Source organism: Xenopus tropicalis, chromosome 5 (genome assembly GCF_000004195.4).
Source record: "Xenopus tropicalis strain Nigerian chromosome 5, UCB_Xtro_10.0, whole genome shotgun sequence".
Classification (NCBI taxonomy): Eukaryota; Metazoa; Chordata; class Amphibia; order Anura; family Pipidae; genus Xenopus; species Xenopus tropicalis.
Genome location: NC_030681.2, coordinates 83,277,020 through 83,303,016, shown reverse-complemented (window position 1 = coordinate 83,303,016; position 25,997 = coordinate 83,277,020). Strand labels below are relative to the sequence as shown.

The following is a 25,997-nucleotide window of genomic DNA, read 5'->3' as shown; positions in this document are numbered from 1 at the left end:
TTTGGAACCACCATTTATGGGCAGTGGCCTTGTTGGCACCAAATACTGTTTTTTTTCTCTGGTGTTTGAAAGAAAAGATAATAAAAGTATCAAGAGAGAATGATGCACATTATGGTATATAAATGAACTGAAATATACAAAATGTAGCAAAATTTGAAAACTCAATTGAATGAAATTGTGGAAAAAAAATCCAAATACCTTGAATTTATGAGTTTACAAGGTCAAAGAAAAAATTGTAAAAACTTCTGCAAGCTTGTTAAAGTGTTACATTCAAGTTTAAGTTTTTTTTAGCTTTAAAAATACTTGATTTGAAGTTGTAATTCAAGTTCATGCATTGTAGTGCCAAAAGACTTGAATGATGGTAAAAATTAAAATATGAACATTGATAACTCAGTCCCTTTAGTATATAAGGTTTTCAGAAATTTACATATTTTAGAGCAACTATATTACATGAGGCTTTTGGATTAAAACATTTGCTGATCCCCCTTCTCCCTCTCACTACTCATGATAGAAATGAATGAAAAGTGCCATATTTGAGCCGTGACTTGCGAACATGGCTATAAAAACATTTGCTTAGATCAAAATAGTCAAAACATCCATGATCTTTACTTGTGCAACATTGTTCTTTTAACTGTCATTGACTATTTTTCTTTGCCTTTGATGTATATTAACTGCTTACCCTTTCTGGGCTCAGAATCTTTAGGTGATGTAGACAGGACTTTGTAAAACCATGGATTGAATATTTTTAGAGTGGTACAAGGAATGGTTTCTGTCATTTTGTTCTCGCAACTATTTCCAGAGACAAATAAGCCAAACTATGGGAATTATCTTTAAGTGTGACAAGTCATTATGCCAAGTATGTACCATAACCATATCAGTTATTCTAAACTTTTATATCCTTGTGTATTCTTTCCATATCTTTCTCTTTAGATAATATGGCTTCTTCCATACTCTCCTTTACAACAACCAGAAGAATTTGTACAATTTATCTCAATCCTGCTTTGTCTTTTCAGATCATACTGAAACTTTAAGCTATGCATTGACCTGGTCATCCAGTGACTGAATTGGGTGTCCATCTGTGTGTATGGACCCCCCAATGTGTTTTTGAACCATCATATTCTTGTGCAGTTGTAGCATAGGGTATTGCTCAGAATGGAAAACCAGGGTGGACATTGCTGTGTGTGTGTTGTCTGTACCCATCTAACTACTGGATGGGGGTCACACTAAAGTAGTCATTAGGGATGCACCAAACCCTCTGTTTTGGTATTTAGACGAATTCCAGAATCCTTAGGTATGGATTTGGCCAAATACTGAACCAAGTCTGAACCCGGAAGAGGAAGCTGGAAGTGTGATAAATGGGGGAAATGCTGGGGCGCATGTGCAGCGTGCATAAAGTTTGACTAATTGGCACTTTTCATTTTTTAATTACTTGGGGTTTGTATTTGGTTTAGCGAAATATGAATCCTGCTAAAAATGGCTTGGTTTCACTGAATCCTAAACCAGATCCAGAATTTTGTACATCCATAGTAGTCATCCAGTTAATTCAGTGATCCCCAACCAGTGGCTCCTGAGCAACATGTTGCTCCCCACCCCTTTGATGTTGCTCCCAGTGGCCTCAAAGTTGGTGCCCATTTTTGAATTTCTTATTTGGAGGCATGTTTCGGAGGCATAAAGGCCATCTGTACTGCTAAACAGTACCTCTAGTAGTCTGCCAGTCCACATTGGGCTACTAATTGACCAATCTAAGTCCTTATTGGTCACCTACTTGGAAAGATTTTGTGCTTGTGTTGCTCCCCACCCTTTTTTTATTGAAATGTTGCTCACAGGTAAAAAAAAGGTTGGGGATCCCTGAGTTAATTGGATCAATGGAATTGGCCCAAAATGGTTAAATCACTCAAAAATCAGCTATAAATCATTAGGTGGAATGGAAGTATTAATAATGGTAATAAAATGCTTTTTTGGTCTGACACAAAACTGTGTCTGTATAGATGTGGAAACCATGTTAAGAGTTTTCTGGTTATGAGCAAAAGCATAGCCAGGAACATTATTTTCCAGCAGTTCTCCTTTGATGGAAATTCTGTGCTCTGTAGCATGCATAAAATTTAAATTTCAAAGCAGCATTTTAGTATTAATTATACATATTCCACATTCATTATTTTAAGCATGATGATCCTTTTATCATTTTACTTTACACGCCTCTTCATAATCTTTCTTGCAAAGCACCCAACTGCTTAACATAAACATAATTATGCAGAAATGCCAGAAATCGTTTTAGCATATAGTTATTCTGCTGACATCCCTGTGTGTGTGTGTGTTTAAATAAAACAAAATGGACACAAAAGCAATGGTTTATTTTGACAGGGCAAGCATATAGTGTGCACAAACTTTTATATAGGTACAAAATAGTTGAGAATAACAAAGGGTCTACAATATTTTGTTTCTATTTTCCATTTATAATTTTTTTACTGAAATTTTGCTGTTGCATATTTCCCTTTCTATTTTGTTGTCATTGGCTCTAATTTTAGTCTTCCTTAAAACTTAATTGTTTACAGTCTTCATTATCTTTTCCCATAGCACTCCTAAATTGTAATAATCCCTTATTAAAATCTAGCATAAGCATGTTCAGATGTGTAAATGATGCCTTATGTGTATTATGAATCTAAACCTCTGAAGTCAAGTTGATCTAGAGAAACAAATTTGCCTGCAGGGGGTATAGGGATACTATTAACAGTTTTTCCTGGCCTTGGGTAACTTATTTTGATTTGTAAAAACACACTCAGTACTACGAGTACAGAAGAAATTATTAATATGTACATCCGCAAGCAAAGTGCAATTTAAGCTCATGTGCCATTTTTTTCCCCTCAGTGCAGTTGTTTTTCCAGAATCCCAGCGTCATTGTGGTTGCAAAAGGGTAATGCTTTTGATGCAACTGTAGTGCATCTACTGCAATTGTATCCAATTTTGGCAAAATTGATAAAACTGAGCATCTGCTTCATTGCAAACCAAGCACTTGCCATGATTTCAAGTGTTCAGCATGCAACTGATGTGTGTGCCCTATTTTTTTAGTGAACTGAACTGTGAGTGAATGTAAACTGAAGTGTGGCAGTTAACACAGGGCGCTGAGGTAACCCTGGTGCTACCTCCTGGTCTCCTCTGTGTCAGTGGGTGCAACAGTGCTCAATTCAAAATGGAAGACATGAACAACTGAGAGGAACAGAGCACAACTACTATATGGAAGTGCAAGGAGTGCATTTTGAAGCAAGTACATTTAAAGGAAAAGTAACACTAAAAATTTTCAAGTAAAAAATCTATTCTACCCTGCCCCAATAATTGCCCTATCCTTGCAAACCATTTAGTATTTTGAATGCTATTATTACAAAATACCTGTTAAAACTTGGCTTCCGGTCATGCGATACGGCGATGCAGGGGAAGCATCCACTATGCGGCGATAGATTGATCGATCCTAGCCTGAATCCTTCCTATACTGAAGGAAGGCTAGGATCGATCAATCGATCGCCTCATAGTGTTACTTTTCCTTTAATAAAAGTGATTTACATGTAACTGGCTGTGGGGAAAGTGCAGGGACTGCATCTGCACTTGCAGATGTACATGAGCCCTATTACAGTATATGTAATTAAAGAATGAGCAATCCACTGCAGCTTTGCTATAGAAAAACATCCAATTGTTGGTTGTTGTTGTCAGCAATCTAATTAGCAATTATATTCACATCAACTCATATAGCATTATTTAGATCAGTGTTTCCTGAATGGAGCAATAAATTAGATGTCCATGTTAGAATTTCCAGTGGTTAGTTCAATATTTGTTTTTATTGGTATCCATGTCAATGTACTTCTCTTTTTGCCATGCGTTTGTTGCCTTCCCCCCCCCCCCCCCCCCAACCCTTCTGCGTCTGTTCTTTATTGAGGACTAGTATTCCAGTTATCTAATATCTAAAGGGTGGATTCTATCATGATTTCTGTATCCACAATAAACGCCTTTGCTTTTCATATATACCTTTCTTTTTATATGCTCTCCAAGATTTATTTTTAAACCGTTTTAATGCATTTCCTAATTACTGCCTAATGTCAGATCGCTGTTGTCGTTCAGTGCCTTCCTCTCTGCACCTAAAATGTTAGGCTTAAAGGAGAAGGAAATGTAAAAACTAAGTAAGCTTTATCAGAAAGGTCTATGTAAATACAGCCATAAGCACTCACAGTAATGCTGCATTGAATCCTCTATCAAAAGAAACACAGAATTTCTTGATTTCTTGGTTTTTTTTTGTAAACATGATGTTCCAGTGTCCGACTTCTCTCAGAACATCCTTAATTCCTGTGGCCAGAGTCTGCGCAGTTCTCTCCTCTCTCCCCCTCCCACCAGAATGCTAAGAACTCCCACCTCCCTCCCTTAGGAATGTGTGATCTCAGCTATAAAGGCTAGAGCTGCAGGCAGGAAGCCACTTAAAATGGCATCTTGAGCAAACGGAGAAAGCTTCTAAAGCTGTTTACTCAGGTATGTTAATTTTTTCTGCAGAATAAATATATTGTTCTAGGTGGCACTAATGTGGCAGATCTATTGGCAGTAAAATGGCAAAATAACTTTCCTTCTCCTTTTATATACATAGTTTTGACGGATGATTACTTACTAGCATTTCTACATCACTATCTGTACCTTTAGACACAGCTTTTCCCATAGAGTAATGCCATACCCGGTGACATGTGGGCAGATGAAAGTGTCTTATTTGGCTACTTTCTAAGCAAGGTGCCTCATCAGCTCATTTATTTGTATTTGAAGGAGTGGATTTCTGAGCTAAGTCGGCTCATTAACACAATTTAGATACAGATTTTAAATTCAGACTCAAATCAAACTTGTTGTTAAATGCTATGTCCAATCATAGAAACTATGGCTATCTTGTCTTTTGGTCCTGTCTTACATACATACCATTTATTTATTTATAGCTGTCTTCAAACGTGGCATGTACAAATTACCAAAAGTGGCAGATGCAGAAGGCTGAATTTGATGTAATTTTTAGAGCACATTGCTGATAGGTAAATTAATTAAAAACTGACATTGAGATTATATACACCCTATGGTTTTCTATAAAAAAAAAAAAAAGAGTAACACTATGGTCCTGTGTTTCCTCCTTCTGTAAATGATTATAGTACCCGTTTCAATGATTTCCTTCTTTTTTTACTGTAACTATGTTGCTTTGACTTGAAATGGTCTGAATTAAAATCTGTTCACGCAAAATTAGTATTCTACTACCTGATTGCCGTGGTAGTACAAATTATCATGACGATAATTTGGAGCCCACATATGGTCTGAAAGTTGTATTGGTGCATGCCAGCTTAAGTATGTATTTTACCAGGCAGGCTTGAGAAAGGGCAGAGTGCTAGCTGAAACATTAGTCTCCTCTTTAATAAAAATAATTAGTTTGTATAAGTCCTGTGAGTGCTGACCCTCTCTCAATCACATATATATATATATATATATATATATATATATATATATATATATATATATATATATATATATATATATATATATATAGCAGATTTGTAGAAAGCACTCACAGCATAGATAGAATAAAAAGTTTTCTTTATGTTTATTTAGAGCATCGCATCTACGCGTTTCGATCCTCGTGGGATCGTCATCAGGATGGGGAAGGGAAGTGAGGTGCAACCATAAATACAAAATTCAACCAATCAAAAAATCCCGGCAAATTTGCATACTCAATCACAATGTGTGTGTGAATCATTATCAATTTAAATGCCTTATTTATATATGTGTCACATGAAGTTAAAATCTCTGGTGATAGAAACAATTAAAAGTGTACATCATATTACTAATGTGAGTTAATCTTTCATACCATAATATCGCTAGCCTAAATAAACACAAAGGCTAGCTAAACCTCAATATGTCTAAAAGTGAAACAAAAGATTATCACACCCAAAAAGGAGAAGTGATATGTATTCAAATATCATAGACTTAGTGGAGCTAGCTTGCTAGCAGCATAGCCCACTCCAGAGAGTCAGATAAATAAAGTGAATAAGTGCATAAATACAAATAAATATAGGGAAACTTTAAAAAGATTAAAACCATAAGTCCTGTCCATAGCATACCAAATATCACACAGGGATCTCAAATAGGAGGACTAAATCTCAATGGCAACAAACAGTATAAAGATAATCATAAATTAGCTATAAATAGTATATTGCACTCCATCGAGAGTCATTTAGCTGAATTCATAGAAAACACGAAAGTGAGAACATTTCATTAAGACCACGCGGGGCAATAGTGTCCAATCTCCGGATCCACCGGGCCTCCCTTTGTAGAAGTAGTTTGGACCGATCTCCACCACGTGCCGGGAGAGGAATGTGGTCAATTAGAATAGCCCTCAACATGGGCAGTGAATGCTTTTGTTGTACAAAATGTCTCGCTAAAGGAGTGTCAGACTCGCCAGAGGCCAAAGCAGCACGGATCACGGACCTATGATTATTCATCCGTATCCGGAAAGATGTAACGCATTTACCTATATAATATAGGCCACACGGGCACATGATACAATAAATTACATGGTCCAATATACAAGTCAATCTGTGTCGGATCAAATACTTTTTCCCGGTGTGGGGGTGAGTAAATTTGTTGCCCGTAATTAAACATCCACATGTTATACACCCACCACATCTAAAACATCCTGTTTTGCCGGGTTTCAGCCATGTTCCACTTGATTCAGACTTGAGATCAGTCACCATCAATATGTCTCTAAGTGAGCGACCCCGGCGATATGCACATATTGGAGGAGGCATCTGGGTAAAGGGTAAGCCAGAATCCAATTGTAGGATAGGCCAGTGTTTTTTGAGTACATTATTAACATCATGACTCTCCGGCATATAATTAGTGACAAAAACCATCCGTTCAGACTGTGTCTTGTTTGGCCGGACCTCTGATGAGCTCCCCCGTGTTCTCTTAATCGCCTTTTCCATTTCACTGTAAAGAAAGTCCGCTGTATATCCCCTTTCAATAAAACGGTTACACATCTCCAAGGCTTGTTGAGAGGCAATTGCAAAATCAGTATTTATTCTAAACACTCTTAGAAACTGATTTTGCAATTGCCTCTCAACAAGCCTTGGAGATGTGTAACCGTTTTATTGAAAGGGGATATACAGCGGACTTTCTTTACAGTGAAATGGAAAAGGCGATTAAGAGAACACGGGGGAGCTCATCAGAGGTCCGGCCAAACAAGACACAGTCTGAACGGATGGTTTTTGTCACTAATTATATGCTGGAGAGTCATGATGTTAATAATGTACTCAAAAAACACTGGCCTATCCTACAATTGGATTCTGGCTTACCCTTTACCCAGATGCCTCCTCCAATATGTGCATATCGCCGGGGTCGCTCACTTAGAGACATATTGATGGTGACTGATCTCAAGTCTGAATCAAGTGGAACATGGCTGAAACCCGGCAAAACAGGATGTTTTAGATGTGGTGGGTGTATAACATGTGGATGTTTAATTACGGGCAACAAATTTACTCACCCCCACACCGGGAAAAAGTATTTGATCCGACACAGATTGACTTGTATATCGGACCATGTAATTTATTGTATCATGTGCCCGTGTGGCCTATATTATATAGGTAAATGCGTTACATCTTTCCGGATACGGATGAATAATCATAGGTCCGTGATCCGTGCTGCTTTGGCCTCTGGCGAGTCTGACACTCCTTTAGCGAGACATTTTGTACAACAAAAGCATTCACTGCCCATGTTGAGGGCTATTCTAATTGACCACATTCCTCTCCCGGCACGTGGTGGAGATCGGTCCAAACTACTTCTACAAAGGGAGGCCCGGTGGATCCGGAGATTGGACACTATTGCCCCGCGTGGTCTTAATGAAATGTTCTCACTTTCGTGTTTTCTATGAATTCAGCTAAATGACTCTCGATGGAGTGCAATATACTATTTATAGCTAATTTATGATTATCTTTATACTGTTTGTTGCCATTGAGATTTAGTCCTCCTATTTGAGATCCCTGTGTGATATTTGGTATGCTATGGACAGGACTTATGGTTTTAATCTTTTTAAAGTTTCCCTATATTTATTTGTATTTATGCACTTATTCACTTTATTTATCTGACTCTCTGGAGTGGGCTATGCTGCTAGCAAGCTAGCTCCACTAAGTCTATGATATTTGAATACATATCACTTCTCCTTTTTGGGTGTGATAATCTTTTGTTTCACTTTTAGACATATTGAGGTTTAGCTAGCCTTTGTGTTTATTTAGGCTAGCGATATTATGGTATGAAAGATTAACTCACATTAGTAATATGATGTACACTTTTAATTGTTTCTATCACCAGAGATTTTAACTTCATGTGACACATATATAAATAAGGCATTTAAATTGATAATGATTCACACACACATTGTGATTGAGTATGCAAATTTGCCGGGATTTTTTGATTGGTTGAATTTTGTATTTATGGTTGCACCTCACTTCCCTTCCCCATCCTGATGACGATCCCACGAGGATCGAAACGCGTAGATGCGATGCTCTAAATAAACATAAAGAAAACTTTTTATTCTATCTATGCTGTGAGTGCTTTCTACAAATCTGCTGTTTACCCTCTGGTCAGCACCCGGCAAATGCCTTTGGAGCGGTGAGTGCCGATTCAATTTGGACTATATATATATATATATATATATATATATATATATATATATATATATATATATATATATATATATATATATATATATATATATATATATATATATATATATATATATATATATATATATATATATTGGGTGCAGTATGTATGTATATATGTATGTATATATATATGTATATCATGAAATAATCCATGAATTTTAAGGGTGTGCCGGCCATGGATTATTTCATGCTAAATACTCAGATTTTGGCTGTGCACCCCACAGAATATTAAAGCCTTGGAGTGCAGACACCATCAGGACTGATATATATATAATGTATATGTATGCATACCCCCCAACTGTCCCACTTTCCACGGGACTCGGTTTTAATATCGCATCCCACTGTCCCGGATAGTTCAATGAATGTACCGCATTTCTGTAATAGATTACGGAAATGTGGGACATTCATTGAACTATCCAGGACAGAGGAATGCTCTGGCGACATGCCCTTTTATAAGGTTGTGCCCCATGTGTACATGTGACGTCACACGTACGCACGTGGTGCAACCTTATAAAAGGGCCTGTCGCCGCTGCACAAGGAGCAGGAGCCGCAGAAAAAGAAGATGACAACGACTTCGGGGGGCACTGTGTATGGGGCGATTGGGGGCACTGTCTATGGGGGCATTGTGTATGGGGGCACTGTGTATGGAGGCTACTGTCTATGGGGTCAATTGAGGGCACTTTCTATGGGGGCACATTCTATGGGGGGTACTGTCTATTGGGGCACTGTGTATGGAGGGTACTGTCTATGGGGGGGCTACTGTCTATGGGGTCAATTGAGGGCACTGTGTATGGGGGGCAAAACTGGTACATAGTTATAACTCACCTATAACTGACTGCCTTCTCTCTATATTTGTATTTTTTATGTAGGAGTTGCTATATTGTTTTCCTTAGGTAGTACAGTATGAGGATATAGCACATTTTGCTTCTGATCCCACCATTTCAACTATATAAAAGGAGTATTTTTTGGGAAAAAAAATAGGGTGTTGTAATTGGGGTGTGGCATGGTCCTAATGAGGACCGAAACGTTGGTTTTTAAACAATGAGTTTTCAATAAAATTATTTTTTTGAATTTTAAGGGTGTGCCGGCCATGGATTATTTCATGATATATATATATATAGAGTGGCTTGCAAAAGTATTCGGCCCCCTTGAACTTTTCCAAATTTTGTCACATTACAGCCACAAACATGAATCAATTTTATTGGAATTCCACATGAAAGACCAATACAAAGTGGTGTACACGTGAGAAGTGGAACGGAAATCATACATGATTCCAAACATTTTTTACAAATAAATAACTGCAAAGTGGGGTGTGCGTAATTATTCAGCCCCCTTTGGTCTGAGTGCAGTCAGTTGCCCATAGACATTGCCTGATGAGTGCTAATGACTAAATAGAGTGCACCTGTGTGTAATCTAATGTCAGTACAAATACAGCTGCTCTGTGACGGCCTCAGAGGTTGTCTAAGAGAATATTGGGAGCAACAACACCATGAAGTCCAAAGAACACACCAGACAGGTCAGGGATAAAGTTATTGAGAAATTTAAAGCAGGCTTAGGCTACAAAAAGATTTCCAAAGCCTTGAACATCCCACGGAGCACTGTTCAAGCGATCATTCAGAAATGGAAGTGGAGTATGGCACAACTGTAAACCTACCAAGACAAGGCCGTCTACCTAAACTCACAGGCCGAACAAGGAGAGCGCTGATCAGAAATGCAGCCAAGAGGCCCATGGTGACTCTGGACGAGCTGCAGAGATCTACAGCTCAGGTGGGGGAATCTGTCCATAGGACAACTATTAGTCGTGCACTGCACAAAGTTGGCCTTTATGGAAGAGTGGCAAGAAGAAAGCCATTGTTAACAGAAAACCATAAGAAGTCCCGTTTGCAGTTTGCCACAAGCCACGTGGGGGACACAGCAAACATATGGAAGAAGGTGCTCTGGTCAGATGAGACCAAAATGGAACTTTTTGGCCAAAATGCAAAACGCTATGTGTGGCGGAAAACTAACACTGCACATCACTCTGAACACACCATCCCCACTGTCAAATATGGTGGTGGCAGCATCATGCTCTGGGGTCTTTCACGTGGAATTCCAATAAAATTGATTCATTTTTGTGGCTGTAATGTGACAAAATGTGGAAAAGTGGAATACTTTTGCAAGCCACTGTATATAATTAATATATAATAACCTGCCTAAATGCTAGTTGATTCAGAGGAAGCCAAACAAAAACCATTCTGAAACCTCTAATTTGCTTCAGAAGGGGAAAAAATTATTTCCTGACTACAAGATGCGAGGGGACATGATTACTCTGTACAAGTACATTAGAGGGGATTATAGGCAGATGGGGGATGTTCTTTTTTCCCATAAAAACAATCAACGCACCAGAGGTCACCCCTTTAGATTAGAGGAACGGAGCTTCCATTTGAAGCAGCGTAGGTGGTTTTTCACGGTGAGGGCAGTGAGGTTGTGGAATGCCCTTCCTAGTGATGTGGTAATGGCAGATTCTGTTAATGCCTTTAAGAGGGGCCTAGCTGAGTTCTTGAACAATCTGAATATCCAAGGATATTGTTATACTAATATCTACAGTTAGTACTAGTGGTTGTATTTATAGTTTATGTATGTGAGTGTATAGATTGATAGGTGTGGGTTAGGTGTGCTGGGTTTACTTGGATGGGTTGAACTTGATGGACACTGGTCTTTTTTCAACCCTATGTAACTATGTAAGATGGCAGTTGGACCGATCCCTGGGTCAACTTGTACTAAGAGCTATCTCCCATAACCCTGTATTCCCTCACTTGCTAAAAAGCCATCCAACCCCTTCTTTAAGCTATCTAATGTATCAGCCAGTACGACTGATTCAGGGAGAGAATTCCACAACTTCATAACTCTCGCTGTAAATTTTTTTTATGGTTTTTCAGTTAACTTTTTGTTTAGCAGCTCCTCAGTATTTCAGCAACTATTTGTTTACTAGGGTCTTATTTTTTTCTTAGTGACAAGGCAGTGGTTTGATTGAGAGACTGGAAAAAGTATTTTGAAAGGACTGACTAGGTAGATAACTAATGAAAAAGTAACAATAACAATTAAAGTAACAGAGCAAAAGTTTTTTGCCTGCTAGGGTCAGTGGTTAACAGTCTATTTAAGGCTTTTACTTTCAAAAAAGACTGTAATGCTTCTTCCATAAGCTTTCAGAAAGGGTTTTGTGTTCTTAGATAAATGCACCTAGCTGGATATGATTCAGGTGTAGAAATCATATAATCTGTTTGGAGGTCATTTGAGGTTGGACAGATCTTTTGGTCTTACAGTATGTTTGGGCTATGTTAGCCAGCTTCTGCCAATCATGTTTTTCAGGTCCGAGGGTTTCTGGAAGAAAGAAGATATGGATATGGCAAGATACCCTGGAGTTATGGAGGCTTGTCTAAAGGTGCCAGACAGTTTTCTGGGACATATATATATATATCTCATTTTTTTATATATAAAAACATTGTTCTTTTGTGGTTGTCTGGTTTAAACTTTAACCACTGTAGTGAACTGATTTGAACTGTTAAAGGAACAGTAACACTAAAAAATGAAAGAGCTTTAAAGTAATAAATATATAATGCACTGTTGCCCTGCACTGGTAAAACTGGTGTGTTTGCTACAGTAACACTACTATAATTTATATAATAAGCTGCTGTGTAGCCACGGGGGCAGCCATTCAAGCTGGAAAAAAGGAGATAGGGCACAGGTTACATAGCAGATAACAGATAAGTTCTGTAGAATACAATAGTGTTTTATCTGTTATCTGCTATGTGCCTGTGCCTTTTCTCCTTTGAATGGCTGCCTCCATGGCTACATAGCAGCTTATTTATATAAATTATAGTAGACTTTCTGAAGTAAACACGCAACTTTTACCCGTGCAGGGCAGCAGCACATTATATTTTAGTTACTTTTATACACTTTAATTTTTTGGTGTTACTGTTCCTTTAATGGCATACAACTGTTTGTTATAGCCTGCCTATAGAATTCAACTATATACCTTGGTTATAACTCATATTACACTTGGGGGCAATTACTTCACTTGTAACAAAGAGCTGTGAGTATTGATTTGTACTCTATAGATAACGATGTCTCCAGAAATCGATTAGACTAAGAAGTGGTTAGTAAATTCAGGATGGTAATATATTGTAAAATGCTGTTTATTGACAGTAGAGTTATGGCCCTAAATCTTTCACATCTGGAACAGAAATATTGTATGCATCTTCTGTATGCCAAAATCATGTAGGAATTTACTGCAAAAGGCAATAGTTTTTGCCTATTTTCCAAGAGGGCATTTTACTTTCTGACTGGCTGACTTTCATTTTATTTTCTAAAACTAAAGGGGTACTAAACTGTATTTTTAAAATGAAATAATGTGAAAAATAATGAAGCATAAGTTTGCAAATATTTTTGTGCCTGCTTGTTGCCTATAAAGTACATTCAAATAATTGCATAATGTTCCCCAACTAACTCCCTACAACAATAGACAGTTTCTCCTGGCCCCATGTTTGCTACCTACGCCTAGGCATTGCCCCTTGTGAAATACCAGGAAAAAAAGTGTCTCTCTAGTATTCACTCTACTCAAGATTCTTTGGGGGAATACTCAGCCTACTGGCTCAGCATATCACTGACTATAAGGCACACTGCCCTGTACATTTATAGGCTGTCTTGCCACACTCTGTTTGCACGAAATTTTGGTAAATTGGCCTCAAGGTGTTGGGAAGGCTACCAGTCCATTGACTAATTTTCTGATAGTCGGAAACATGGACAGAGCACCTACCACAATAAAACCACCAGCAGAACTTGTGTTACATGCACTCTGAAGACATCTGAAGATGCCATGGGGATTATGGTTTTTTTATGCTTGAAAAACAAGAGCAAAGCTTGATCAATTATTAGCATAAAGTGTATACTCTCACTCTCTTGGGAAGAATGATTTGTACAAAGCAAATATCTGCAAAGTCTCAGCAATGTTCTGGCAACACCTGCAGCAAATTCTGTCTGCACAAGTTTTTGCTTGGTATAATATGGTAACTCCACAAATATTTTAGGCTATCAGCAGTTTTCTACTGTTAAGCATCAAAATGTACTTTAGTACATAACTGAACACCTGGAGACTGCACAATTTTTTTTTTTTAGTCTCATGTTGCTTTTGCATTCATGTAACCTAAAGTGTATCCTGAGTAATGAAAAGTCTAAAGCTTGACATATATTTGTACAGGTATAGGACCCATTATCCAGAATGCTTGGGACCAAGGGTATTCCGGATAAGGGATTTTTCTGTAATTTGGATCTCCATACCTTAAGTCTGCTAAAAAATCAATAAAACATTAATTAACCCCAATAGGATTGTTTTGCATCCAATAAGGATTATTTATATCTTAGTTGGGATCAATTACAAGGTTCTGTTTTATTATTACAGAGAAAAAGGAAATCAGTTTAAAAATTCTGAATTATTTGATTAAAATGGAGTCTATGGGAGACAGGCTTTCCGTAATTCGGAGCTTTCTGGATAATGGGTTTCCGGATAAGGGGTCCGATACCTGTACCAGTAAAACTGTACCAAACACATTTATGTGAAAATTTCGGTCAGGGAGAGGTGTGTTAAAGGAGATGGAAAGGTAAAAACTAAGTAAGCTTTATCAGAAAGGTCTATGTAAATACAGCCATAAGCACTCACAGAAACGCTGCACTGACTTCTCTGAAAAAAAATTAGTTGTGTCTGTAATTCCTGTGCCAGAGACAAGCAGCTTTCTGTTCTCTGCTCTTTCCTGCTCCCCCCTCCCTCAAGAATGCTAAGAACTCACTCCGCCCCTTAGGAATGAGGATCTGAGCCAATCAGCAGGAAGCTGACTCATAGGGGCACATTTACAAAAGCACGAACGCTCCGAGTGTATTTTCGCCGATTTTTTCGGGCGTCCACACGACTTTTTCGTACGGCGCACAACTTTTTCAGACGTTTGCACGAAAAAATCGGAAAGGTTTTACCGCTGTTTACAATTGTTCGGTACGAAAATTTTGTGACTTTCGGATCGCCAATACGATATTATCGTGACTAATAAGATTTTTTCGTAAGCATTTTCGTGATATTTGCGATCTTCCGAAATTTTCGTTTCCAATGCGATTTTTTCCCATTCGTGATTCGGATTTGTGGATTAGTAAATGTGCCCCATAGTCTTACTAACTGAGCATGTTCACTTGGTCTGCATGTCTGTGCAGGAGTGAGGCATTATTGGAACTTTCTTTACACAGCTCAGCGTTTTTTCTTCCTGTTTGGCTTCAGATCTTCTGAATAGGTGAAATATGGGTAGTCTTAAGGGCATTATTGAGAGAACTGAAGGTATGCCTGTAGCTTGAGATTAACTCTTTACTAGCCTTTCCTTCTCCTTTAACGGGGGTTGATCACCTTAACGTTAACTTTTAGTATGATGTAGAGAGTGCTATTCTGAAACAATTTGCAATTGGTCTTCTTCTATTTGTGTTTTTGTAATTATCTAGCTTCATATTCAGCAGCTCTACAGTTTGATGTTTTAGCAACTACTGTATATGATTGCTAGGGTCTAAATTACCAGCAACAACACGGTAGCTTGAATGAGAAAATGGAATATGAAAAGGAGTGGGTCCGAAAAGAAAAGTTTGGTATAAAATGAAAACATGGAAACTGGGATCTGGAGCTCAAGATGGAGTGCAGAGACCTGTGTTTGCATGGTGAATACAGTACTGCTTGCCAAATAATTTGTGTTAAAATTAAGGAAAAATCTGAAAAAGGACATCCTGATGGATTCTCAGCAGTCAGAATTTCATCACATTTATTAACATTTTCCTGACAGTCATGAAAGTGTTTTAACAAATTGCAACGTTTATTAAAGCCTTTTGACTTTTTAATTATGACACATTTATCAAAGCCTTTTGGCTTTTTAACTGTGCCAATTTGTCAGAATTAATTTAAACGCACTGATTACTCAAAGCCTATCCTTTTCTATTAGATGTTAGATTTGAGCAACAGTCATGAACGATACATCCCACCAATTAGTTAGCCCATGAAAATCAGTACAAATAATTTGCTGCTTTACTGCAAATTAGTAGTAGTACTGTGGAGGGGAGAAGACAAAATGCTCAATATTGTCCTCCATTCATTTAAAGAATCAAACCATCAAATGTACTGTTGCCTTCAATGGTAAAACTGTTTAAAAAATACTACTATAGTTTAAAATAGATAAATAAGTTGGGTTTGACCCACACTTGTAGGCTTGAAAGGGGAGTATATTGAACGCTATACCCCCTGTAGCTACCAAATGCTTAAAGATCCTATGTGTGCCAGTAGCCAAAGAAATTCGTTTTCTCCAGTCCTTCAGCTGAGTATTACTCAAATAGTCCCCACCAGAACTGTTGAATTAAAAATAACTGGAAGACCTTGGCTAATTGAAAAATTATATTACTATTCATAAGTTCAACTAAACCATGCAGACTGAATGACTAAACATTAGCAATATCTCCTTAAGAAGGAGCAGGAACCAGGGCTGTGGAGGCAGTACATAAATCCTTCCAACTCTGACTCTGATTTAAAAGAACACAGGTACAAGGTAATTCCTCACAGCCTAAGCTCAGCAATTTTAGAGCTGTATGAAGATGTTATCTTCTGTTGGGAACAAACCAGAGAACTACTGGCTAGGAAGCTGATGCACTACCCTATTGGCCATCCAAGCCTGTCACTGCCAACATGAATGAGGATACTTTTCAAGTTTGGGTTGAAATCTATAAATTGTGTCATTGTGGCTATTTATTTATATTATTGGGTTTTTAAATCCAGACATTTAAACAAAAGGAAAAAAATAAAATAAGGTTATAATAGCTCAGCTGGACTTTACACTAGTGAAACAACTACGCACTGGGCTTTATTCTTACACCAGAGACTCCAACTCCACATCTCTTGAGGGAACACACCTATTTGTCAACTACCCACATTCTTCTAGTGCATTTTTATTTTAGCTATCTGCCTAGGGGCAGATTTATGTTGCAAAAATAGGGAATTAAAGTTGTTCATGTTTTTAAGCGATCATGTTTTTCTGAATTTGAAAATTAATCTAAAATTCTAGTTCCAGTCTGTGCATAGAAAATGCAGCTTAGGGCAGGCAGAGTATGGCACACACAACCAGTACTGTGCCTGCCCTATGCTGCCTGGGTGTGCTATACTCTGCCTGCTCTAGGCTGCCTGTGTGTCATACCCTGACTGCCCTGTGCTGCCTGTGTGTGCCATATTCTGCTCTATGCTGCCTGTGTGTGTCATAAACAGTCTGAGCCTCAGGTGTGAATAATACTGGGGATTACATGTACATGGGTTTATAGCCTGAATCAGAAGTGTGAACAATGCAGTGGGCCTGTAAATTTCAGCACGGATACCATTTACAGTGTACACAAAGGTAAGAAATCACAGCAGGTAAACAGGTGGGGGGGGCACACAGAGGGGGGTGGTCTCAGGCCACCAGTTAGACAGCACTTGTCAAGGGGTTTTTTATCTGCTTCTTTTAGTTGTACTCATTTTAATTTAGTAAAATGCATTATTTGCAGTAGAGAGAAATGTTGATTATGTAGAAAAGGGTATTTTAATGTCAAATCGGATATGGGCAATATTGTGAAAGTGTCTGTTGTAATGTCTTTTGTATTTCACAATCCTAGTGATTTCCAAGTTTGGAATTGTATGTTGCTTGTGCCAGGAGTAAAGCTTTTGATCTGTATCCATGTTAGATGTATGGAGTTATAAAAAGAGGGTCATATTTTTTGCGGATTGTATGTCAGGCTTTATAGGTATGGATAAATAGTGGATTACCCCGGACAGCTTGTGAAATGTTCTTGAGTGGGCTGTGCAGAAAATAATTCATGAATGTGCCTTTGGTTACGATCTTACATAAGTTGTGGAGTAAACATTCCTGTGGTGAAGCCAGTTGCCTATGTACCGTATATACTCGAGTATAAGCCGATCCGAATATAAGCCGAGGTACCTAATTTTACCTAAGAAAACTGGAAAAACTTATTGACTCAAGTATAAGCCTAGGTTGGGAAATGCAGCAGTACTGCTAAGTTTTAATAATCAAAATAAATACCAATAAAATTACATTAATTGAGGCATCAGTGGGGTATATGTTTTTCAATATTTATTTCAAAGAAAACAGTAAACTAGCTCTGTAAGCGGAGAAGAGGGTCAACAAAAACAATATGAGTACTACCCCATGCTCATTGCACATTGGCAAACTGGCAGCAGACCCGGTCCCGGAGCGATGTAAGGGGTAATAAGTATTGCTAGTGGGAGCCTAGGCCAGGGCACTGGAGGGTCTGGTTGCGGGGGGCCTAATTTGCACACAAAGGAGAGAGGGTGCTAGTCTAGAGGGACCCATGGCAGCTGACTCGAGTATAAGCCGAGGGTGACTTTTTTCAGCACATTTTGGGTGCTGAAAAACTAGGCTTATACTCGAGTATATACAGTATCTTAGTAAAGCTGCTTCATTGTATCAGTTAAATTGGGAAATTAACACCTCCATGTAATTTAGTTTATTGGAGGTGAGAGATACTGATCCTGGGGTGTTTTTTTTGTTCCATATAAAGGTTCATATTTTGGTTATCTCTCCCAGGTTAAAAAAAACTTAACTTAAAGTGACAGGTTTTGAAAACTTAATTCAAAACCTGTCACTTTTTCTTACGCAATATTGCCAAAATCCGGCCCTTTCTTTCTACTGTAACAGCTAGGCTGCTCATGCATGCCCTCATCCTATCCCGACTTGACTATTGTAACCTGCTGCTAACCGGCCTCCCTAATTCCCATCTTTCCCCCCTACAGTCTATATTAAACACCGCTGCCAGAATTCTCCTCCTCTCATCCAGGAGAGTTCAGGCCCCTCCCCTGCTAAAGGCCTTATCATGGCTTCCTGTTAAACAAAGAATAGTTTACAAACTCCTTCTCTTAACCTTCAAAGCCCTCCATTCCTCTGCTCCTCACTACATCTCTTCCCTGGTGTCTCCGCACGTTCCTGGCCGTCTCCTTCGTTCCTCGCAGAGCAACCGTTTGGTTGTGCCCCCCACTACTACTGCTGTTTCCCGCCTTAAATCCTTCTGCCTGGCTGCCCCTTACATTTGGAATTCCCTCCCTGATGTCCTCCGGAGAGAATCCTCCCTCAGTCTTTTTAAAACTAAACTTAAAGACTACCTTATGGAGCACTCGCCCAGCACCTGATCTGGAAACTGGCACTTATACTGTAATGTCACCCACTGTGACCTATAGCACTTATATTTGCCTATTTGTGTCTGTTAGTTACTCTCCCATATAGATTGTAAGCTCTACGGGGCAGGGACCTCCTTCATCTTGTGTTTCTGACTCTTATTGCAACTGTACCTTGTATTTATTTGTATTTATTGTTGTACTTTGTATTTATCCATTATCTTTAACCCCCCTGTCTGTATTAATGAATTCTACTGTACAGCGCTGCGTACATAAGTAGCGCTTTATAAATAAAGATATACATACAATACATACATAATCCAAGCCAGTCATTTAAATAGCTGTCAGAAAGTTTTATAGCATTTTTTAAAGCTATAAAAACCATAATTCAACAAATGTACTTTATTGCTGTTATATAAACTTTCTGCACAAACTGCATTTTTAAGTAATTCCGAAAGCAGGATAATCAAATACATTACAACAACATATGCTATTTGGGTTTAGAAAACGTGTTACTGAACAAGCAGTTTAAGTAAATGGTGATGGTCGTTTGAGCTTATTTTGATCTTTTTAAATGCATTTTGCATATGTAGATGTAAACACATTTACCTCCAGCTGCCAGGCTGGCTGCTGCACACGGACTAAATACATAATTGTCTGTAGCTGACAGCTTATGCTTACAGACATTGCATGTGAATGTTACTTACTGTCTTTCCATATACTTTCATATGCCTGGATATAAAAAGATTTTTTTATGGTCTTGATCGTACTATTTTAGTGTGGTGTTTGATGTGTGAAAGCATGTCGTTTATAAAAGGCTAAACTATCTACAAACAAAGAAACATACATGTTTTATTCAAATAAGCAAAATAATAGCTATAGTAATATGTATAGGAAAGATTAAAGCTTGTAATACACAGCCTGATTTTGCTGCTATTCTCTTCTATGTCCAACAAATATTTGTCCAAGGATTAGTCAGATATCTATTCTGCAGGTTTAAAATATACAATTTCCCAATGTGGGTGGCCAAATCAGTCAAATAAGAAACTCAGATCATTTTGTGTATGTCTGGTTTTCTTCTCAAATTTTGTAAACCTGTACTTAGTTAGCAATATAATGTAGTAAAGCCTCCTGTAGTTAAATGTATCAGTACTTATCAGAGGTTAAGATTGAGGAACAGATTTATTATGTGGTGTAAAAAACATTGGTGTCAAAAATTTGTTACACATCGCCAGGCTTTGCATGTACCAAATTGTGTCATTTGTTGATGTTTTTTTTTTTAGGGTGACTTCCACCAGAACTTACCTACACATGGGGGCACATTTATCAAAGTACGATTGAGTTCGATTACAAAAAAATAGTATTTTTTCTAATTTATAGAACTGTGTGTATTTTCTGTGTTTTTTTTTCATTAATTTGCGAGACTTTTTGGTACTTTGTGACAAAACTTATGCAACAAAATTGTATTTGTCGAAACAAGTACGAAAGTTCGAATTTATTCAAGCTTCGGTATCGTGACATTCCTTTGGCCAGGCTGGAGCTGCAGAGTGTCATTGAGTCCTATGGGAGGCTTCCAAAATCATGCACAGAAGGATCAAAGTCAGAAAGGTTTTCCCGCCATTTACGATCATTCGGATATGAACATTTTGTGACTTTCAGATCGCCAATACGATATTATTGTGACTATTACAATTTTTTCGTAAGCATTTTCGTGACATTTCATATCATTAGAAATTATCGTATCTAATCGAATTTTACCTGTTTTGGGATTCGAACTCTTACTGTGATGAATCTGCCCCTTAGTCTTAAGCACAAATGTGAAAAAAAACTTGCAAGTATTTTGTAAAACCTCAAATAATGAGGATTTATTAAAAAAAAAAAAAAAAAAAAACATGAAAAGTCACCTAGTAAAAGCTGTCTAGGTTGTATAGTCAATAAGAATATTTTGACCCATAAAGAAAATACCACATAAGACAAAGGGAGAATTCACAAAAGTGTCGGTAAGTGCACAGTTCTTAAAGTGTTGGTCGCCAAATTGTAAAAACTTTGTAAGCACGGCAAATTCACAAAAGGTGCGTTTTATGGATTTGTCGACATGCCTCCAAATTTTAAAAAGTGTTTTTTACATGGTAAACAATTGTTGATATTGCGCTGTGAAAATGTTTTGTGCACCAAAAAATTTCCTCTATACAGACCCTCTTAAGTCCAATTAACAAATATCAACATCTTTCTACCACATTTTCGTTATGGCAGAGAAATTTTGGCTGAAAAAAATACTTAAAAAATGTCGTGGTCACAACTAAGGTACATATGACACTAAAATCACCACACCTGGTTTGTAACCACTTTTTTTAAAGTTTCGTTAGAGGCAGAAAAATGATGGAAAATTGGTGTGTGGAGTCGGCGCAAATAGGACATTTTTATAACAATTTCCCTTCAACATTGCAGTTTAGGTTTTGATAGCACAGTAGGGTCCTTTTGCTGACTGAAGGAGCTCAACTGCTGAGTTATCAAACATGGCACAGTAGTAAGTCCTCTAGCAGGTAGCTTATTGTTGTCAGTTAGACTCAACAGCATGTAGCAAATTGACTAGGATCAACCTGGCAATGAGGTATTGATTATAGAAATACTCACAATATGAATGGGTAGATGAAGACCCAATTTATATAGAATATGGGACCTATTATCCAGAATGTTCAGAACCTGGGGTTTTCCGGAAAAGGGATCTTTCCATAATTTGGATCTCCATAACTTAAGTCTACATAAAAGCATTTAAATATTGAATATACCCAGTAGGAGTGTTTTGCCACCAATAAGGATTAATTATATCTTAGTTGGGATTAAGTACAAGGTACTGCTTTAAAATCAAAAGGAAATCATTTTTAAAAAGTACAAGCTGGATTCCAAAAAAGTTGGGACACTAAACAAATTGTGAATAAAAACTGAATGCAATGATGTGGATGTGCCAACTTCTAATATTTTATTCAGAATAGAACATACATCACGGAACAAAAGTTTAAACTGAGAAAATGTACCATTTTAAGGGAAAAATATGTTGATTCAGAATTTCATGGTGTCAACAAATCCCAAAAAAGTTGGGACAAGGCCATTTTCACCACTGTGTGGCATCTCCCCTTCTTCTTACAACACTCAACAGACGTCTGGGGACCGAGGAGACCAGTTTCTCAAGTTTAGGAATAGGAATGCTCTCCCATTCTTGTCTAATACAGGCCTCTAACTGTTCAATCGTCTTGGGCCTTCTTTGTCGCACCTACCTCTTTATGATGCGCCAAATGTTCTCTATAGGTGAAAGATGTGGACTGCAGACTGGCCATTTCAGTACCCAGATCCTTCTCCTACGCAGCCATGATGTTGTGATTGATGCAGAATGTGGTCTGGCATTATCTTGTTGAAAAATGCAGGGTCTTCCCTGAAAGAGATGACGTCTGGATGGGAGCATATGTTGTTCTAGAACCTGAATATATTTTTCTGCATTGATGCTGCCTTTCCAGACATGCAAGCTGCCCATGCCACACGCACTCATGCAACCCCATACCATCAGAGATGCAGGCTTCTGAACTGAGCGTTGATAACAACTTGGGTTGTCCTTGTCCTCTTTGGTCCGGATGACATGGCGTCCCAGATTTCCAAAAAGAACTTCGAATCGTGACTCGTCTGACCACAGAACAGTCTTCCATTTTGCCACACTCCATTTTAAATGATCCCTGGCCCAGTGAAAACGCCTGAGCTTGTGGATCTTGCTTAGAAATGGCTTCTTCTTTGCACTGTAGAGTTTCAGCTGGCAACGGTGGATGGCACGGTGGATTGTGTTCACTGACAATGGTTTCTGGAAGTATTCCTGAGCCCATTCTGTGATTTCCTTTACAGTAGCATTCCTGTTTGTGGTGCAGTGTCGTTTAAGGGCCTGGAGATCACGGGCATCCAGTATGGTTTTACGGCCTTGTCCCTTACGCACAGAGATTGTTCCAGATTCTCTGAATCTTCGGATGATGTTATGCACAGTTGATGATGATAGATGGAAAATCTTTGCAATTTTTTTGCTGGGTAACACCTTTCTGATATTGCTCCACTATCTTTCTGCGCAACATTGTGGGAATTGGTGATCCTCTACCCATCTTGGCTTCTGAGAGACACTGCCACTCTGAGAAGCTCTTTTTATACCCAATCATGTTGCCAATTGACCTAATTTAGTGTTATTTGGTCTTCCAGCTCTTCGTTATGCTCAAATTAACTTTTTCCAGCCTCTTATTGCTACTTGTCCCAACTTTTTTGGGATTTGTTGACACCATGAAATTCTGAATCAACATATTTTTCCCTTAAAATGGTACATTTTCTCAGTATTAACTTTTGTTCCGTGATTTATGTTCTATTCTGAATAAAATATTAGAAGTTGGCACCTCCACATCATTGCGTTCAGTTTTTATTCACAATTTGTTTAGTGTCCCAACTTTTTTGGAATCCGGTTTGTAGAATTATTTTCTTATAATGGAGTTTATGAGAGGTAGCCTTTCCGTAATTCTGAACTTTCTGGATAATGGATTTCTGGATAGGGGAATCCTATACCTGTAGTACACCACCCACTACAGCAGGGGATCTAAACTTGTGGATTGAGACAATAAAATGGGTCCCTGTGCAGTTTAGGATTGGCCCCAATAAACTACACTTATTCTTTTTTTCTTTACAGGAAGTTAAAATGAGGTGCATAATTAATTCTGAACTAATCTTTATGTCACAAAACTGATTCACAGACTTAATCTGAGTATTAAGGTTAAGAAACACTGCTAAAGAGAATGCGTCACATTATAGTTGATAAACTGTATCCTAAGCGACCTACATTATAAATTCAGTAAGTAAGGGCTCAGAGTGATTTCTTTCCCTTTATTATTCAGAGGTTTGAAAACATGTGCCGTACAAAAAATATTTAAAAGTTATTCTTTTATGCCATGTAGGTACAATGTTTTGAATAATTTGTCAAAAGATAGCATATATAAATTACATTATAGCAACACATGTTCAGACTAGCCTCCACACACCTCTATTATACACAACCAAACCTACAACTTGCAAACAGCAAATCAAATGTGACCCCATTTCTGAGAACCTGACTTGAAACCAACTTTTTTGTAGAAAAATGGAAGGCATGTTATTTCGATGTATAAGGTCTAGCAAGATGAAGGAAGAGAAGTAAATTAGAAAGATAGCAGAATATTTTGCAAGACCCTAAAGGCAATAAACCCTCATACTTTCCTGATCTCCTACCGGTTGTCTACCTAAACATGTTTTTGCTAAAAACACAAAGCTCTGTTTTTCAGTGTACTATACATCACAATTAAGATACAAGACCTCGCCTCTGTACTCAAGATGAATTTCTGTAAATAGAATATCTTTGTTTAGAACAGATTATCAATACAAACATAAATGTCTGGTTCTTAATAAAGATTTGATTTATGTTTAGCTATTATGCACAATAATGCTTCTAAGAGATCAAGAGGCGATTACAGGTTGCAAACGTGTTTATATGTTATGTTTCTATTTATACACAGCCAGCTATGCAAGGAACACTTACTTTGCAGTTACTGAAAGGTAAAAGCAATAAGCTATACATTACTGACCTTGAAATATCTTCAATTCTTTGATCAGTAAGGATCGTATATATATATATGTGTGTGTGTGTATATACTGTATACATACATTTAGCTGTATTCTTTAAAAGGTAAAATCTGTTGAGAGTTGTGGAGTTGTTGTTCCCAATAGCCAACAGCCAGTAAGTTGGACATCCCTGTTATATTATACATTTCACTAGATTAATCTGAATCTCTACAGTTTGACTGTTCTCTATTGCTTCTAATTACTTTGTAGTTTGTGTGAATTAAAAAAAAAAGCCATCTTATCCACAGTGCTGTTTTACACTCCCTATGTTGCACTCCCTATACGTGGTTATGGTTTTCTTAATTAAACTTGCCTTGTGTTGTTGCATTTGCCCCAACTCTAGTAAGGCTACATGCAGCAGGCCAGGAGACTTATATGCTTCATTCAGAGTAAAACCACTTTAAGAGATTATAAATTGACAGGCAATTGTATTGCCAAACAAAAAAACAACAAAAAGGTCATTCCATTTAAATTTCATTCTTACCTTTTTAAGTCAAATATATAGCTTTATAGTGACTCGAATCTGAGAGACTTGATGCTGCAAACTATGAACTGCACTCATTTTGAAAACTTGCAGAAGTTTCTATATTAAAGCGACATTGGCCCACTTTAGGTGTACTCAGCTTGTGCCAAATATTTAGACTGGGCTGTAACTGCATGAAATGAACACAGTTAAGTAAGACGGCAGTGTTTCCCATTGCAAAAATATCTTACACTGTACCTATAGTATTTATTACTAAAGGAGTTGCTTCAGGGCTCCCTACTTCAACACTTGATGTGAAGAATACACCTGCGTAAAAGCTTATTAATATAACAAGTTTTGTTTTCACTAGTTTTGCTTTCTTGTATTGATTGAGATTTGTGTCTTACATATGACTGTCCTGACATGTAGTTTGCTTAAATATAATTATTATATTGACAGTATAGATTTTCAAATGCATCCATCAAAAAACACTTCATGTCCCCTAAAGGGATCTAGGGAGAAGTTGTAAATTAGCAAAAAAAATAAAATGTATTTCTACTAAAAAAAGTGTGTTACCATGTATTCAAGAAAGGAGGTTTTGGATAATTTGGAGTTCCATACCAAAATTCTACAACACACATTTAAATGTTAAAAATATAAATTACAGTTGTTTGCCACAAAGATGAATGTGTGCTGCAGTTACAAGTGTTGATGTTAATCTGTTAACTAATTTCTCTTTTGTCTTATTACCGGAGTTCTTTTCTCCTGTATCTGCCATTATTTGTATGTATGTCAATTTTTGTACATAACTTCATTTTTAATGTATACCTGTACATGCTGTTTAGGGCTTTATAATACTTCAAGTTAATAGTAATACAAATGTATAGTAGGTAGCACTCTAAAGTTCTATAACTTCAAC

At 37.7% G+C, this 25,997-nt stretch overlaps 1 protein-coding gene across 4 annotated transcripts in view; it reads left to right on the top strand.

Moving 5' to 3' along the window:
• The window catches only part of klhl32 (kelch like family member 32), a 136,868-nt gene that overhangs the window by 20,108 nt on the left and 90,763 nt on the right, over positions 1 to 25,997 (top strand). For 2 of the 4 annotated variants that reach the window (XM_031901722.1, XM_012963031.3), the window contains exon 2: positions 12,069 to 12,141. The exons of 1 other annotated variant lie outside the window; for it this stretch is intronic. In XM_031901722.1, coding sequence (XP_031757582.1) covers positions 12,097 to 12,141 — 45 coding nt within the window. In that variant the 5' untranslated portion in view covers positions 12,069 to 12,096. 4 annotated transcript variants of the gene reach the window in all.